Below are 18,229 nucleotides of genomic sequence, written 5' to 3' on the forward strand. Positions count from 1 at the left end.
TTTTATTTTGCAGATATTTATGAAGAAGGATTCAATGAAGAAAAGAGTCTATCAAGAAGGAACAGCACTAGTGGATCTGAGATCTCCTGTGTAGACAGTGGGAGAAGAAAGATTCAAGATTGTCATACTGCTCCCTCCAAAGAAGAAGACATAAATATAGATGAACTTGAGAAAGCTCTTTCCTGGAATTTAGCACCAAAATTGGGCCCCAGGATTCCAGTTCTTTCAGTTGACGGCCTGGATGTGGAGGTAACAGGAGATCTTGATGCTGTTCAGTAACATTATGCTCAGCATGTGCCTTAACAACATGCTTGCTGTATTAAGATAAAAAAGTAACTGAGAAGGTAAAAGGAGGAAAGAAAAAAGAAAATCTTGGAAGATGTGGCTTGTTAAATTAAATTTGAAATGTCAGAATGCTACCTGTGTCTAGAATGAGTCAAAATAGAGGGGAAACTGTTCAACTGAATGTTATTAAAAATTCTTGTCCCTTTTCCAGTGGAGTTGTAAAATTTTGATTATTTTCTTGCAAGCTCAAGGACCAGCACATTTTGTGTTTGAGTCTCTACTATTAGACTGCCTCCCTATCTACCCTCAGTTTATGCTCATTGAGACGAATGAGATTCTAAGTAACACTAGTGTAAGCCTGGAGTAATGCCAGGATACTACTGCCAATGGTGCTACTCCAGGCTCATGCTGACAGTAGGATCAAACCTTTTACTATTTTTTTTTCTGATGCGGTAGCCTCATTAGTATTTATATTCTCGAGACAGGAAGCTGACTGCTCGCACTTACAATCTCCGGCTGAAGCCAGCTCAAATGATACCTATACTGTGGAGCTTGTCAAAGAAGACGGGACTTTTGGAATCAGTGTGACTGCAAGTGTTACTGTTCATCTTTCAATGTGTCCTTCAAACTGTTACATGACCAAGAAATGAATAAGGAAGTGTATATCTGTGCAACAGGGGTAGGAAAAAAGGCCATTAGCAAGAACTGGTAGCGTGGCATGTTTCAAAGCAGAGTCTTTGATTGATCAACAGAGTAAGGGTGAAGTAGTGGCTCTGCTCACTGCGGAGTGCTCATCAGAAGAGATTTTAAAAGTGTGCTGGCATAAATGTCACAGCACTACACGATCTTTTCACTCTGACTTAATTTGAGCCCAAGACCGAGCACTGAAAGCAGGGTTTTGTCAGGGAGAGATATAGCCAGTGGTTCCAGAAAATGCAATGATGCAAAGAAACCACTCAGTCATGACTGGTTTCGCTGTTTCCAGAGGGCTCCTGGAAATAAAAGGTTGTGTCTACCCTCCATGGCACAGGCTCAGGCACTGGCCCTCAGTCCCAGGCACTGTCTGGTTGTACAGCTTTGGGCTGTGATGCTGGAATAGCCCTGTCTGGGAACATTCTCAGCAGGCAGCATAACACAAGTCACCTCTTGCTGGGAGGAATAAAGTTCATCTGTATGGGCTCAAGCTATACCATGCCTCTTACTCTGAAGGCCAGAGAACGGACTTGGGACAATTTTATTACTAATACAAGGAAATACTGTTCTCCTTACATTCAGAGGACCAGAGAAGGCCACATTTGAAGAATATTTCTTTGCTCTGGCTATGGAGGTTGAATCTATCCCTACAGGCTGAGGGGTCTTTTCAGTCCTTGCTGAAATGGAGTGGGAAGCAACAACCATTTCAGTGCTTGCAGAAGAAATGGAGGGCTGTTTTTTCATCTGGAATTGCCAAGGGATGTAGATGGACAGAATGATATTCTTAGGTTAGTCTGCAATTCCCCTGTGCTGAAGGTTCTTGAGTGGCTACATGAGTTCAGGTCCATGCTTTCTATATTGTTTGAAAGGCTAATAACTGGTGAATGCATATTGCATATTTTAGAAGCTGGGCTAGAGGCTGACCTAAAGGGGTAATCATATCATTACATTAGCATGGAGAAATACTTATGAATGTTTTTAAAATATGTTTATACAACCACATAGAAATGTGCTGTGTTTTACTGAGAAAATAAAACATGATTACTGTCTGGAGAAGATAGGATGTTGGAGTAACATCCTCTTTCAGTTTTTTCCTATAAATATTTTTTTACCGGAATATCTAAAGCATTTGCCTGGCAATGCATACATAAGTTGCTTTGATTTTTATCACAGAAAGAACATGTGAAGTCTCCACTCTAAACTGTAGACATATGTTTTGCAGGGTGGAATTAACACTAGTGTGCGCCATGGTGGGATATACGTGAAGTCAATTATTCCCGGGGGACCAGCAGATAAGGACGGACAAATAAAGATAGGTAAAATATTTGACAATAAATCTTTGGGCTACAGAACTCTATGTTCTTGGGGAATGCTTGCCACAGGACAATGAAACATGTTTGGGATTGAAGGGCACATAACTCTGAAACATAAAATACACAGTTCTTTGTTCCTCAGCCTGCCAAGGTAGGGTATTTACATATTCCATTGGAAAAAGACAGGAATATCATACTAACATTGTAGAGTTTCTTACCAGCTGCACATCAGGCTAGTGATGCTCAGCTGTCTGTTTTCAGTATGGTTGTGTAACCAGATACTGTCACTGCCTTTATTCACAGAATACCTTGGTATGTTTTAAGTGATAGGTATAGAATATTGTACACTAAGCAGTAACGTTTTTAGACAAAATAACATAATGTGACTTTTACACATACAAGTGTGCAGATCTAATGCATGCAGGTAGCTTTGGAGTTAAAACCCAATGTAATTTGCCTCATTTTTTCTCTTCCAGGTGATCGTCTGCTGGAAGTAGATGGAATCAGCCTCTGTGGGATCACACACAAGCAGGCTGTGGAAAGACTTAAGAAATCTGGTCAGGTTTGTCAAATGGCAGAGCTGAATGATATGATCAGTACAGTAATGAGCCCTCAGTGTGAAGCACAGTAGCAGACCTGGACCAAAAAGAATCCCCCCCCACCTTTCTTCTAATGAAAAGTAAAAAGATGTAGGGCTCCCTGTGAACTGTATAAATGGGACTTGTTTACCCTTTTTAGATTGCCAAGCTTGTTCTAGAAAGGGGACACCACCGACTGGCAGAGCTGCACATGACTGCTAAGGACAGAAGGGAGGAGGACCAATGTGCAGTTGTTCCTGTGGCAACATCCTTCACAGATGGTACCAAGGACTATTCCTTTGTGACAGATGGTGAGAGATAAAAAAGCGATTCCAAGTGACTTTCTCTGACTCTGAATCTCTGGATTCTTATGATATGCAAGAAAAGAATGAATGAAACTAATTCCGTGAAATTTCTGTGGGTTGGAAGGAAAACTGAACATACTGAACAAATACCAGACAATGTGTGTGTTAATGGCATCATCAAAAATTAATTCTGAACAAAATATTTCCGAAGTACAGAGAATTACAGTTGCTAGATATAGCTGATTCAGAGATCACTCCCACTGAATTTATCCTAAGCATAAGTACTATATTTCTCAGCCTTGATGAGATGCGGCTGGCAGGAGGAGTCTCTCTACTCTCACAGCACTCTCATGCAGGAAGCGGCTAGGTTGTTGATGCTGGTTAGCTGGTTAGTGCAGCTGCTGGTGTTGTGCAAAAGATGTGGCTAGGGTGAATTGCTGCCCCACAGCCAGGACTGGGGAGTGCTATCTCTTCATTTTCTTAAAGGCATTCAGTGATCCAGACATCACTTCCAATGAGTTTAGCTATCAAATAAATGCTGTATCTCTTAGTGAGTGGCTGACACATAATCTTTATCTGCCTCATCTCCTTCTTCACTATCCTTAGCATAATAGAGTTCAGCTCCAAATATAGTATCTGGGAAAGGGCTGGTCCCTTGATCCGGTCTGAAAAAAACAGTGGCTCTGATTCTAGCTTATGCTGGTTTGTTCTGCACCTGAATTAACATCAGGTAGCTACAGAATACAGAGACCTACCGAATATACACGGGGGAAAGTCTGAAAAGGATAGTATTTGAACCTTTTTAGGCCAGTACAGAATGCTGCTTCCCTCATGGGCTTGTGCCAGACGGTATTAAGCCTGTGAACACATGGTGGAATAGAATCCATTTTAAACCCTTCTGCCTATGTGAATTCTAGGGCTCCCATAAATTAAAGGAATACTAAAACTTTATTTTATTGTTAATACCAGTAGATCTACCTCTGCAGTACACAGGGAAAAGGTCTGCTGTTAATTTAAATCACCACTTTAAGGGGTACATATGCCAGGCAGCCCACTCTTTTTCTAATCCCTGTTTTGAACAGATAATACTTTTCAAGTCAAATTGACAAAGAATTCTGGAGGCCTTGGATTCAGTTTTCTGCAAATGGAAAGAGATTCCTGTGAACACCTTGGAGGAGCTATTGTCAGGATCAAAAGACTGTTTCCAGGGCAGCCAGCTGAAGAGAATGGAGAAATTGAAGTCGGAGACATTATTTTAGCTGTGAACGGGAAACCTACTCAAGGACTCTCGTATCAGGTACCAGGCAGTACTATCAAAGGGCTTCCTGCTGGAAAACATATTAATTAAGTTTAAATGCAGTTTCATCCTATTGTTTTTATAATCACCAGCAGTGCTGTGAATCTTAGACAGCCTAGGGGCTGCAGTCATATGCCACGTTCCTCTTTTGGCTTGGAGAAGTCTGCCGTTGCCAGCACCATTTCCTCTCTGTTGTACTGCATTTTTGTGCAGAGGGACACATAGGTGCTTTTGCCTATAGGATTTTTTTCTTCTAGATTAAATGTTTTGTCACTACAGATGAAATCCAAATGCCACTGAATAAATGTTACTTTCAGGAGGAGCTTTGAAAAAGACTCCCTTTAGTTAAGCCAATATGGCAGTCTGTGGAGCTATGCCGATATAACTGGCTAAAGATCTGTTCCTGTCATATGCAATTTCAATGTGTTTGTCTGAAAATTCTGGTTTTCTTCAAGAAAATAGAAAGATTATTATAAAGCTGAATGTGTGTTCTTGAAGTATGAGTTTGTAAATAGGATTGATTTTACCTTAGATACACATCCACATACATATTATTATCCACTTAGATACAATAACCATACAGCAGTGAATTTTGGCTCACAAATATTGCTGGGAGGCACAAATACTAGGAATTCAGCATTCACATAAAAATTGTCCCCATGCCAATTAATATGAAGGTATATAGTATAGATTGGGATCAAATGCATTCTACAAGAACTGTAATATTCCTTCTCTCTGGTTAGGATGTCCTCCACTTGTTGAGAGGAGCTCCTCTGGAAGTCACACTTCTCCTCTGCAGACCACCAAAAGGTGTTCTTCCAGAAATAGAGCCAAGTGCCCTGGTGAGAAAGCTTCTATCCTGAACTTGCTTCTGTAAACCTGGAAAACTACCACTAATATATTTGCTAGCCTGCCTTGAACAGGACAACCTTCCCTCTTCTCCAAGGCACTCTATTATATTCCTTTCCCTTCCCAGCTTCAACTTCATCTCTGGAGTTCAATTGCTACTTCATTAGCAATCACAGTAATAGAAAAGTGACAGATACGAAACACTGTGCATCCCAGTGCTACAGCTTTTGAATTGCAGCACTGTCATTGGGGTGAAACAGCATGTACCCGAGCAGATCTTCAAATGATGCTGCTAAAATGCTCTACTGGGTCTTAGACCAGATACTCCAGATACTCTCAACTGTAGTTCATGTTTTAACGTGCAGGTATGAGGAAGCTATCTGGGAAGGTAATAAAGAACTTTTCTTATCCAGGCCACCTCTTAATGAACTTAGTTAAGTGAAATAAAAGTTTCAACTGGCTATTTAGCTTGTTATTGGCAGTTAGCAGAGTCAGCAGAAAAACTAGAAACTGTTCTTTTATGGTTTTGATTACAAAAGTGACATTAGGTAGGCTAGCCATTATTATTCCTGTTTTTTGAATACAACTCATGGATACATGCACAAGGACTCCTGTCATAAACGTCTTGTGCGGTAGTTCACTGATTGGAATTCCTGAAGAATGAGGAAGATGATCGTAAAGGCAAAACAGTTATTTACTAAGCCAGTACTTCCCTCTATTTCTTCCTCCCTTTCAACTACTGTTTGATTTGTTCACATTAAAATGCCTATTGATATCATCTTCTGTTCTTAAAGGAAGGAAGATGGGAAAGAATGTGCTCCTAAAAAAAAGAAATTATACTAACCCTTCTATTATTTTGATAGACTCCAGCACCATCTCCAATTAAAGAATTTGTGGCAGAAATACCAGTCAGTCCAGAGATAGGAGATGGTTTGGATCAATTTACTAGTGATGGGGGTAGCACCTCTCCAGAACTGGAAGACTGCCTAGATTCTCCAGTGGCAGCAGATTTCAGTGAGCCACCTGAAGACGACAGCTCAACTAATGAAGAGCAAGAAGCAGAGACTCAAGAGAACCCCTTACAGACACTTATGCCTCCCAGGGAAAGCTGCTATAGACGCCTTTGGAAGTTTCATCAAGAAGCTGCCAGTTCTGAAATGTTCCAGTCCTTAGAGGAAGAAGTGAGGCAGAACTGCTACTCACCATGTGAATTTGGATGGGCCAAAAGGTAAGAAATACTGAAACCTGCTCTGCAGTCTTCCCTGCAGGGTTTAAATACAGAATTGTCTGCTTCTAACCACTCCTAATTACTAAACATTTTGATTTACCAGCCTTTTTGACTAACCTAATCCACTGTCTCTATTTACTCTTATCTTCTTATTGGAACTGTGCGTTAGTCTGCATTGAAAGACAATTGCATGAATGCTGCACTACTATAAGTGACTTCACTGTTCATCTGAATCTGGCTACAATCTGCAATTAGTGGAAAGACTCATGTTGACTTTAATAGGCATCAAAGCTTTTCCTACTTACTGTGTGATTTCCTAATTTCAAATTTTTCAGAGGAAAAAAAAAAAACTCAGAAGACAAGCTGTGATCAAGGAGGAAAAAGAATTCTGGCCTTCAGAAACCAGTAGGAGCCTTAAGCCAGACAAATTATACAATAAAATATATTACAGAGACTCAGCCTCCTTTTACACTATGTTGAATATACCATACACTGGACAACAGAATACCCAACCATTCCATTTTAATCATCTTTCCCAGTGCAAAAGACTTTTTATATTATCAGAACAGAAAGTGTTGGTGGAGAGACAAGGTAAAGGTCTTCTTTTAGAAAGGACCAATTTCACTTATAGCTTTATAAATTTTCTCTAGAAACTTATCTCTATTTTTCACACAGTCACTGGAAATCCCTTTGTGACTCTTGATATTCACCAAGAGTAAGACCCAGTTAGTCACAGATTCCAGTCTCTGGGGAGTCACAGCACTAGGTAATGGCAAGTCAAGTGGGAGCATAACTGCAATCCATACTTTTAGCTCCTTTTACTCATGAGTGAAGATCCTGCTTGCTTATGTGCTTCTCTACTGCTGAGATTAAAACCAGCAGAAATATGTCTATAGCAAATACACTTGCCAAGAGATACAGTTTCATCAAAACTAAGTTTCTTGTGGGAAAATATCAGTTCCAAGGAAAATTTTGGATTCTTCCCAAGAAGGAAGAAATGTTTTTGTTTGGTATATTCTCAGTATAATTTAATTTCAGATTTTGCGCTTTCAAAATGTAGTCAGAGCAGTTTAACAAAATATGCATTTGAAATAGTATTTTAGAAGTCATCTCATCTTAAATGATCCTTCTGGCTAAAATAGATAAACAAATAAAAGCAGAAAGAAATAGGCATTAATCAAAGAGAATTATCCCCCTTTTTTTTCCCTTCAAATTGCTCAAAACCTCTCACGCAAAGGTAGAAATCTTCTGATACGAATTTCAAAAATTTCCTACTCAGCATTTCACATAAAAAATCCTCTTCATCTTCTGCTCATTGCCACCAAAAAGAACCCTCAAAAAATGTTTTGAAAAATGTTACCTCATAGTTTTGTTCAGGGAGGTCCAGGTGCAGGGGTCACCAGACACAGACTCCAAAAGACACACCTGTCCAGGTCCATGGAGCTTGGGTATGGGCACACAAGACCAAGATTCACGTATTTCCTCTGGTGATGCAGAGGTGGGCTAGCAACTGGCATCTGTGCTGTGATTAAGCCACTGTTTGGCTCACTGCCTTGAGCTAGTGTAGGTCTGCCAAACACCCTTCATACCCTTGAAAGTTGATCAGCACTTCACTGGCATGTGACCTTTTCTGTGACATCTTCACTGAGGTTCACTGAACTGGTCTTTTATTTCCTTGTCTTCTAAAGAAAATAATAGACTGCATTTGCTGTCATCCTTTAGCATTTCATTTAACCATTCCTTTCCTCTTCTAGAGTATTGTAAGTATCTGTTGTCCTGCCTAGCAATATTTCAATTAAGAATGATATGAAGCAAACAGGCATTTTTCAATAAAAATTTGTTTCAAACATTTCTGTTAGCTTTAATGGTAAGTTTAATGGCTATAATCAATTAACTAAATAATAGTTAGTTTCACTAAATAATATCAATTAACTAAAGACAGCAGCCAAAATATAACATTAAACAGAACATATATGATTAAATGTTCTGGACTTGAATCTCAGAAATGCTGAACGCTATCTCCAGTGTAGTGGAATAAATTAGATAATTTTATTTTAAGCTAACAAATCTGTTGATTTCAGCAGGACAACACTTATGCCTCAAGTCAAACATATACTTTCATGCTTTGCTGGCCTCACATCAAAGTCCCAAGTGCTTCTCTATACCCTCTTGCTACATATTGTTAACTATATTAACTTTACTATAATGTGAAAACCAAAATCATAATTATGCAGGTAAGTATACTATAAAAACAGGCCTGTGTACACAGGAGCCAGCATTTATGAAAGCTGGAAAGCTAGAATTAGGATCCCCTAAATAAGTGACCCAGATTTCTAGAAAACTGAGTTTCAGCTGTTCAGTTCCCATCCAGGACCAATATACCTTGCCATTATGAAGTGGATATGGTCTTTGTATTTGAAGTTTAATTTTTTTCAGAAGGAATATGAAAAGAAAGGTAGAATAAAAACAACCTTTCATGGGAATTTAGGACTTGAAATACAAAATGATTCCTGTCTCCTCATAACATACATTTTGTGATCTGTGCTCTAGTTACCATGGAAAGAATGATAGCAGCCAGGAATGTGGCTGGCTTCCCCTTTTCAAGAAGAAAAGGGCAATTATGAAAACTGAAGAAATATTGCAATATGCACACCACTTACCAGATAAGTTAGGTTGTTTATGGCAGATGAAAGAATTTATATTAGCAGTCTAAGAATTATCCAAGTATTCTTTTCAAATAACAACAAAGTACTAATGCCTTAAAAAAAGTGTGCAAGATTTTGCAAAGACTGTTTTCACATTCTGAAATCTTTTAATCTTTTTACTAGCATTGCAAAATATTGATTAGTTTTTCATTTATTTTATCGTAACACTGAGAGGACTCAATCAGCAACTTCATACTGTAACTATTGCTTCAGTTAAAAATCAAGGTAGTGAACAAGCAGTAGAGATTTCAGCAGGCAGTAACACACACAGAAGGAAAGCCCAGCCCTGCAATCTTTTTACTTTGCAGCCCTGTATTTAATAAGACTGATGATGACCTATCCAAAACAAATTGCATGCCTGAAATTCTCTCTCTAACCCCTATTGATGAAGAGTATCTCACCATCAGCTCTACATCTGTGACCTCACTTTCACGGGGAGGAAGCTCTGAGAGACTGTCCTCAACCATGGCCACCCCACAACCATGTGACCCTTTCTCATCATCCCTACCTGCTAGAGTGCCACGTGACAGTGACAATGAATGGGAAGATCTGGAGGAACAGGAGGAAGAGGAGAAGGCAGAAAAGGAGGATTGCTCTAGGGTATGTGGATAGGCACCAGATTATTGATAGGTAGACCGTAACAGGGGAGTAGGAACAACCCAAGTGTGGCAGTTCTTACAAACATTAAATATAACACATTGACTATTTAATTTCTGCATGGCTTTTCTTACTTGCCTTAAAAGTCTGAACCTGTAAGTATAGCTAACCTTTCTCTATGCTCAAATCTCCAGACCTCTTTAGCATTTCCGTCAAAGTCACCCCCCTTTGGAGTTCAGACCGTCTTGCTATTTGTTCAACTTTCCAGCATTCTGCAGTCTTATTACCAACATATATAGGCCCAAATCCCATACTGTTCCCTAGTAGCATCTGAAATTAATTGAAGTCAGCTACTTGGTTTTTTTCATGTTTTAAACCCATGTGCAAAATTGCTCTGTTATAATGACATAATGATACTGTTGTAATGTCCTGATAAGAAAGTATGATCCCTGTACTAATTGCTATTCAAAATATAGGGCTCAGTCCTGCCAAAAGCTGAACATTTTCCATTCATGCTGCACTAATGAGATCTGAATTCCTACTAATTTGGGAGCACTGAGGGCAAAATTTATGTCCTAACCATATCCTCCAGTGGAAAAGCAGTAGCAATAACAACAATTTTATTGTAACACTTGTCAGCCTAGAAGACCCCAAGACTTTTTCTATATATTTTAAAATGTATAAATTAAAATTCCTGTCCCAGATGGCATTCTGTGCCCTGTTAGGCTCTATCAATCAATCATCTTGAAGCTCCACCAGGTATAACAAAGTAAAATGAATTCAGGAATTACTGCAGCAAAAAATCAGAGATATCCTTATGGATGCTGCTTATTTATACCATGTGAAGATCTGATTCCAATCTGCATATAAAACATAATGAAAAATGCTAATAAAGCAACAGAAAAGCCTACATCAAACACATCTTGTGCTTCACTTAATAGGAAACGGAGATCTTTGTGACTCTGAGAAGGTCAGAGAACAATGGTTATGGATTCTCAGTGGTTTTCAACAAACTAGACAACTGCCTGTATGTTGATGAGATCTTGAATGAGCCTGCCCTGTCTGACGGAAGACTGAGAAGGGGAGACAGAATCATTATGGTACAGTAATCCTTTGAATTTAAAAGGAGAAGAAAATATTTGCAGATCAATGCCTTTTGGCTTAGATATTTTTATTTTATCATTGTAGGATCTAGTTTATCACATGCTTACGCATGCGAGTGCAAATGAATCAAATAATACTATTCTGCTGACTTCAGTAGGACAAATTTCAGATTGAATAGCTTGTATGTCCAGGCAAATAACATGGATCTAGCAGTAATACAAGACAACTGACACAGTAAATCCCTTCCCACTTAAATGAAGCAAGTCAAATTAATGTAATAAGAAAGGTGACCTACAAAGGATGCAGGAATTATGTCCTTTGTAACATACAAAAAAAAGAGCCTATTTTAAGGTTCGCCTTCAATTTGTTTCATCAAGACTAGTCTTTCTTGTTTTTTGCTATGGAATTTTGAGATTCAAGAAAAAAGATATACTTTTCTGCAAACTGGGCATTCAAGAATACAAAAATTCAAAAAAGAAATCTTGCTTCTTTTGCAAGAATGCACTCTTAACTGTTGCATTCACGAAGTGCCATAGCAAAGTAGTCAAATGAAAGTGTAAACTACTTTAAGTTCACATGCATATTTTTGAAGAGGATATCAGGGAGAAGTAGATGGTCAATGAGATCTATGATATGACTTTAATGGTTTGTCATTTAGGTGAATGGAGTTGATGTCACATCATTACCATGCAATGAAGCCCTGACTTTACTGCACAGTTCTCCTCCTGATCTACACCTTGTGGTTGGCCGTGCTGACAGTGATCCATGTCCCTCCATTAGGCCAGAAGAGATTCCTGAAATTACTCTTACAAAAGGTGCCAATGGACAACTAGGTGTGTGATAAAGATTACACATAGCTTTTTTGACAGGGATTGTGTTTGTGGTAAGATAATCGTAAGCAACTGTGGCCTTGGACTGGTATGGTCCTGAGATACCGTGACACTTTTATGCTGTTCTCCTTCACCATGACCTGTGAATGGAGAGCTTTAATTTGGGCAGGGTCTTCAAAGGAAGGCTATTATCGCTTATTAGATCCATGAAATTATTTTTTGTATTATCACCCTATGAGCTGAAGTTTATGGAAGATCTTCAGTCTCGTATTTCATGACACTAAAATACAGATAATTAGTTGTCTGAAGTTGTTAGCAGTTAGGTGATGAGGTTTACTATTTGCTGTAATACATAAACATATACTAGAAAAAATAAGACAAAGTTTGAGAAGGATGAGCCACTGGTTAGGGCAATAGCCTGGGATTCAAATAACCTCCCCTTAAATCTCTGATCCACCACAGACAACCTAAGTTTGTCACTGAAGGTTTGTCTACATTGTGCAATAGAGGCCACGTGAGAAGTCCCCACAGTAGGAATGTCTTGCTATCTACACAATGCAGCCAGTGCCATGCACAGGTAAAACTGTAGACCCAGGAAATAGTATAGCTCTATTTGCTCAGGTACAGGAACCTGTTTCCATTTCAGACGCCAGTTTTCTTGAAGATAGCTTGAGTATCACTGTACAATACTGCTTTGTGCAGTATGGATAACTCCTTAGTTTTCCTGTACATCAGTTCTTATTTCAACAATGGGATTAATATCATTTCCCTCCATCACAGGTGACTGAGGAGAAATACTCTAAAGACTACAAGCCACTAAGATACTGTGATAATGAGGGAGGTACTGGTGAGCAAATAAGAGTCCTTTTCAAATGTCTGTTCAACAGCAGGTGAAATAAAGCACTATGGAATAGCTGAAATGTTCAGATGGACAGTACTGTTTAAGTTTTTTCCATGCTTTTTAACATCTGATTGCACTAATTGCATTTCACTCTCCCAGCCACAGCTCTAATACACGGTCTCACCAAAGCAAGATTGTTTATAATGTTGACATTCAGCCTGTTCTTCAATGACCCACATCTATTCTGTTAGACTATATCACACTGACAGTGAAATTCAGAATACATTACCATAAAGGTGTTTTGTCCTCATTACTCTAGGCTTGAAGCTGACAGGAGGAGCTGGAAGCAAGTTACAAGGTATTTATGTGCTAGAGATAGTGCCTGGCTCTCCTGCCAGTGTGGAAGGTAGTCTGCAGCCCCGAGATCAGATTCTGTACATCTGTGGACTGTGGACTGAGGGCATCAGCCTGGATGATGCTGTGAGAGTGTGTGAAGCTGCCACCCAGAGCGTCCGAATCAAAGCAACAAGGTAAATCTGACTCTTTGGGCCCTTTTAGAAAGTAAAGAGGGAAGGATTAAAAAAAAATAGTAGCTTTATGTTCAGAGTAGAATCAGAGCATAGTCAATCTCAATCATAACTGTAAAACAGATCTCTAACTTTTGTATCAACAAATCAAACAAGAAAAACAAGACAAACAGCAAGAAAACATGCTGTACTTCAAAGGTCTGAAGGTTGTGACCTGATGAGTAGCATCCTTAAGATATCTTAACTCCTCATAATTATAGCTAACACAGAAGGATATGGGTATAGGTGTACTCATGAATAAGTACAGTCAAATATCACCCTTTAACATCCAAACACAAACGTGGATCCTTTAACTGCAAGGCAGGCCTCCATTTTCAGATATCCTGCTCCCGAGGATTGGGAAATCCTCTGCTTTGTATTTCCACCTCTAGTTCCAAACACCTCCTTATGTTTTTAGATTCACAATTATAGGCAAGCAGCTGCCTCTCTGGAAACTCTGAGTTACTTCCAACAGCCAAATGTTTTAGAAAGGTGTTGAAATGCAGCATTTCATCTGCAGCATGTAACACAAAGTTCATCCCAGGATTCATCAGTACCTGCAATTAAGAACTTCCCTTATCAGCTCTTGACTGCACTTTAGATTTATTTTGTTTCACAGTCTGATAGAGTATCAGCAGAGGTTCTGGACTGCTTCACAGAAATAGCTTCTGCAGATCTTAGATGAACAGTCAAACAGTAATGCAAAAGCGTGCAAATGGCTAAATTACATAACCATAGTTGGTGACAGTGTATCTGTCACAAAGCTTTAAGTAGTTCAACAAACTTTTATCAATGTTTTATTAATTATTTGCACTGTGGAAGCAGCTGGAAGAATTGCAGCATCATGCTTATTGCTGCATAAGCAATAATAGACAACAGACCGTGATCTTAAGAACTTGCAATCTAAGGAGACAAACAGAAAAAGAGTAAAGGAAATTACAAATTCTCATTCCCACTTAATAGAGGGGAAGCTGAAGCTGAATTCAACAAAATATACCACAAAGCAGTTTTGTACTGGGACAGATGGTATAAAACATTCTTTTTCTCAAACCCATGTAATTAAAATGTTTTATTTGTGGTAAAAATAGATAAATATTTCATATATTGATATAAAGACTCTTTAAAAAACACAAGAATAAAAAAATGGAAGTACAACTATATTTTTTTAAAATAGTTTTCATATATGCTTTATATATATGAAATGCTATACATATAAGCATGCAGGTCTTAATGGTCCAAATATTTCACTTCTTCTGCCCCCAGAAATGGCAATCCAGTGGTTCCTATAGAGCAGGAAAATAGTAAGTAATGTTAATATTTCTGTTCTTGGTTCAGAACTTGCTTCTCCTTTTGGAAATAAATACAAGGTATTGATTCATTACATTAAAAAAATCACTAACAGACTGCTGCTTGGCACTTGGTATTTCTGTGGTACTAAAGGTCTGAAGAAAATTAGCTAAATCTTTACAGATAGAAGATGTAGTGGTCTCTTAAAAAATCATTTACTTAATTTTACCCCTATTTGCATCTTTCATAGTCATTTCCTATTTTTTTAATCTACTGTCATTAAGCGGGATTTTTATGTGTGCATATTTTCAAGCTCTGTTTTGATTAAAACTAATCTGTAAGGGTTTTTTTTCAGGACTTTTGAGTCACGCTTTAATATGACTTGACTATCTAGACCAAATTTTTAAACTGATATCAACACACCTACAGAAAATCACAAGCAGTACCAATATCTCTTAATTAAATTAACGACATTCCTATCAATACTTGTTGTAAGTATATATACGTTTCTCAAGACACTTCCAAAACAGGTTACCAGCTACCAATCACTTCTAACACAAATTTGTAAACAGTATGTGGTGCAGTTCCCTGCCTCATCTTTTACAATAGAGAATTCTTGCCTTTGTGAAGTACTTTTAAAATCTATAGTAGTTTGTGTTTGATGCTCTGTTTGCTCTTATCTCTGACAGATGTATCTATAAATCTGTAAAAAATTCCTATTAAGGAGGAATGCTTTCATTTTGTATATTCTCTTAGTTACAAAAATGTAAACTAAAATTGCAGCTATAACATGGAGGGTTTTTTTTATACACACACTAACTACAGAATGCTTATTGTTTCCTATAATTCAAAAATTAAAAGTACTTTTTGGAAGATAACATTACCAAAAATTATACAGCAAAACTTAAAACTGAAAAATCAAAAAAATCACTTTGTCTTCTCACACATCCAGCCCTATGGGCACAAATACATCCTCTTTCTTCCCCTACTTAATCAGTGCCACAGGTTTAGAAGACTCAGTCTGGCTTTTGATTGTTGTTACAATTTTAAAAAATGCCGGTAATTGAGATGCAAATATCTCTGTAGTTTATGGAAGAATTATTTACATAGCTGTGCAAATAGGGAAACTTAATCATGCAATAGTCAAGTGTCTCATACTGCTTCATACAGTGTCAATATTGGATATGAGTTGAGAATACAGGACCCTTGATGCTTTGTTTAATAATAAAAGAGTACTGAGTTTAAGTTCTCCTGTGTACATGTAGCTTAGTGGGAGGACTGTCAGTTAATGCAAACCTAAATATATGTTTTCAGGGCCACCTGCTGAGACAGCAAAAGCCAGTGTCTCTCTGTCAAACGAGAGCCTGAATCCACAAGAACAGCATCTACCCCATCAACATGGTAAGGAGCTTATTTCGCATTTTTCATCTGGAGTCTGTAAAACTTTGTGCCATCTCTTCAAAAGAGAATAAAGTCTGTAGGTGTTACTGGCAGTACATGGAAAAGATTAATTATTAGTAAGCAAAACTGCCTTTCGTGATGTATCACATAACATTCATATGTTATCTGTTGTCCAGCTGGTGTCTTTGATCCTGTAACATGCAGCTTTTAAAGCTAATTTTGTAAACTGCTCTCTGGGAAGTAAAAAGCTCTGCAGAGATAACATGAGCTCACAATCGCACACTTCAGGGGTGTAACAGGCTAAAAAACATGTATGAGCCCATAGGAAGTTTTTTGCATTCTTTTGCATGTCAGATATGCATTGTTATGTCAAATGCATTATTATGTCTCTAAATATTATGTTTGAGTGTTATACTATAAAACTTTGTCCTGTAGAACTGTGAAAAAACTCTTGCTGCTTTTTCCCAGAGAAACATTTGGAGGAAGCAAATTGTGGTGCTGAGCAAAACACTTCTGATTCCTCAGAGCATAAAGTAAGTGACAATCTAATCAACTGTGAGATGGTCCATCAATTAAGGTGATCTATATGGAGTGAGATTTTTCAATAGTAGTATTTAATGCATTAATTATTATTAGTAGTAAATGTATTACTATTATTTAATGTATTATTTCCTTCATTTTTGGAAATGTGGACAGAATATATTTGGGAGGCATCTTGTGAAGTTTGGAATAGGCTCTGCATTCATTGACTAGAATGTGCTGACCACTTTCCTGAGTCAGACCATCCTACTGCTCTTTTCAATGTATAATATCACTATCTTACCAGCTTGGTAACATAAGCAAGAGTCATACGACCTAACCCCTCCATTAAGTCTTAATGTGCCTCTCAGTAGCTTACAAAATCAAACCCTAACTTAGAAAGTAGCACAGAAAACATAAAAACATAGGGCATAACGGCACAGCATGGGATTCTAGGAAAAATAAGTGTAATAATTGAAATTATGACGTATTTTCACAACAAAGTCAAAACAATCCTTGAAATCTGTGGTTTATGTTTCAGTACAAAATTCTCAGATGGGACATTTGAAGAAAGGGTTAAATCATACCAGAACTTTGGAATATTACACAATGCTGACATAAACCAAAATAGTTTGAATTTACAATTATGGATGAGTAATGGCATTTTAGAAATGACAGATTCTTAAAATATGCAGTCGTATTTTTTTTAAAAAGCAGCTTTTGCACTCAACATACAACAATTAAAATTTCTCACAAGTGCAAAAAATACTTTCATTTGTGTAAGTATGTGGAAAAGAATATTTTATGGAATTGAAATTGTCCATTTTGGGACTGAAATTTCATGAGAATAGAATTCCTAGTTTTCTGTTAATTGTGGTTTGCTGAAAAGGGTTGTCTCTTGTTAAAATTAGACCTCCAATCTGGCACTAAAATTGGAACAATTTTCTCAGTTCTGATTAAGTCATCACTATTACTGCTTATTTTTAATCCATGATGGTTTATCTGTTCAACTAAAACAATTTTTAAGGACAACCCTTGGACCATTAGAATTCGCCATGCAGCAAATCATAAACATTTCTAGGTTGCTGCTATTTCTGACATCATACTTGACCCTAAAAAAGCAGCTGATTGTACAGCTGAATGAAGCACTAAAGCCAAACAGATATGCTGAAGTTGCCAAAGATTTTCAGATTTTCTAGAACAGTAAAGGAAGGAATGGAGTATGTAATCTGCTACTGGCAGGCTAAACTTGTTTGTCAATGAGGATGATATATTCAATGTATTATAAAAGGATTACATAAGAACACATTTCCTTGATCTTAAGGGTTTATTTTCTCCTTTTAGCAGTTACTAAAAAAAAATGGAAATACATATGTAATATTTTCCTTTTGATATATACATGCAGCTGCTGCGTTAATCACTGGAAGCTCTACATGTCTATTCTAGAGAAGAAAGTATCCTATAATTTACATCAGCCAATGAGGACTGTGAAGCACACTGGAATTCTTTGAGATTAAAAATACAAATAAAACACATCCCTGAATAAACTCCACTTTAGACTGTGTCCTTTTGTATTATAGGACTTTATAATTAAGATTGAGTTGGAAAAAGCAGAAAATGGGAGCCTAGGATTTGCACTGGTAGGTGGAAGAAATGGCAGGGCTATCCTAATAAAAGCCATCAGCCCGGACAGCATTGCAGATCTAGATGGGAGGCTTCAAGTTGGTGACATCTTGCTGAAGGTAATGCTTGTTCTTCATTGTTTTGGCCCATCTTTTCTCTAACTACTGTGGCTCTACAGTGAGCAGTCTGTTTAGTATGATGATTGTGC

The 18,229-nt window shown here is 37.9% G+C and overlaps 1 protein-coding gene and 1 long non-coding RNA gene across 2 annotated transcripts in view; both read left to right on the forward strand.

Annotated features, from left to right (window-relative positions):
- The window catches only part of FRMPD2 (FERM and PDZ domain containing 2), a 41,347-nt gene extending 31,482 nt beyond the window's left edge, over nucleotides 1–9,865 (forward strand). The window contains exons 20-28 of the mRNA XM_062580448.1: nucleotides 14–249; nucleotides 771–875; nucleotides 2,201–2,294; nucleotides 2,768–2,853; nucleotides 3,030–3,180; nucleotides 4,257–4,471; nucleotides 5,215–5,313; nucleotides 6,184–6,548; nucleotides 9,562–9,865. Coding sequence (XP_062436432.1) covers nucleotides 14–249; nucleotides 771–875; nucleotides 2,201–2,294; nucleotides 2,768–2,853; nucleotides 3,030–3,180; nucleotides 4,257–4,471; nucleotides 5,215–5,313; nucleotides 6,184–6,548; nucleotides 9,562–9,865 — 1,655 coding nt within the window. The remainder of the gene's footprint in view (nucleotides 1–13; nucleotides 250–770; nucleotides 876–2,200; nucleotides 2,295–2,767; nucleotides 2,854–3,029; nucleotides 3,181–4,256; nucleotides 4,472–5,214; nucleotides 5,314–6,183; nucleotides 6,549–9,561) is intronic.
- Nucleotides 9,866–15,723: 5,858 nt separating this feature from the next.
- Nucleotides 15,724–17,912, forward strand: LOC134142637 (uncharacterized). Its single transcript, XR_009958926.1, has 3 exons — nucleotides 15,724–15,879; nucleotides 16,348–16,412; nucleotides 17,804–17,912. It is a non-coding gene; the product is annotated as an uncharacterized LOC134142637 (long non-coding RNA).
- The last annotated feature ends 317 nt before the right edge of the window (nucleotides 17,913–18,229 follow it).

Source organism: Rhea pennata, chromosome 7 (genome assembly GCF_028389875.1).
Source record: "Rhea pennata isolate bPtePen1 chromosome 7, bPtePen1.pri, whole genome shotgun sequence".
NCBI lineage: Eukaryota > Metazoa > Chordata > Aves > Rheiformes > Rheidae > Rhea > Rhea pennata.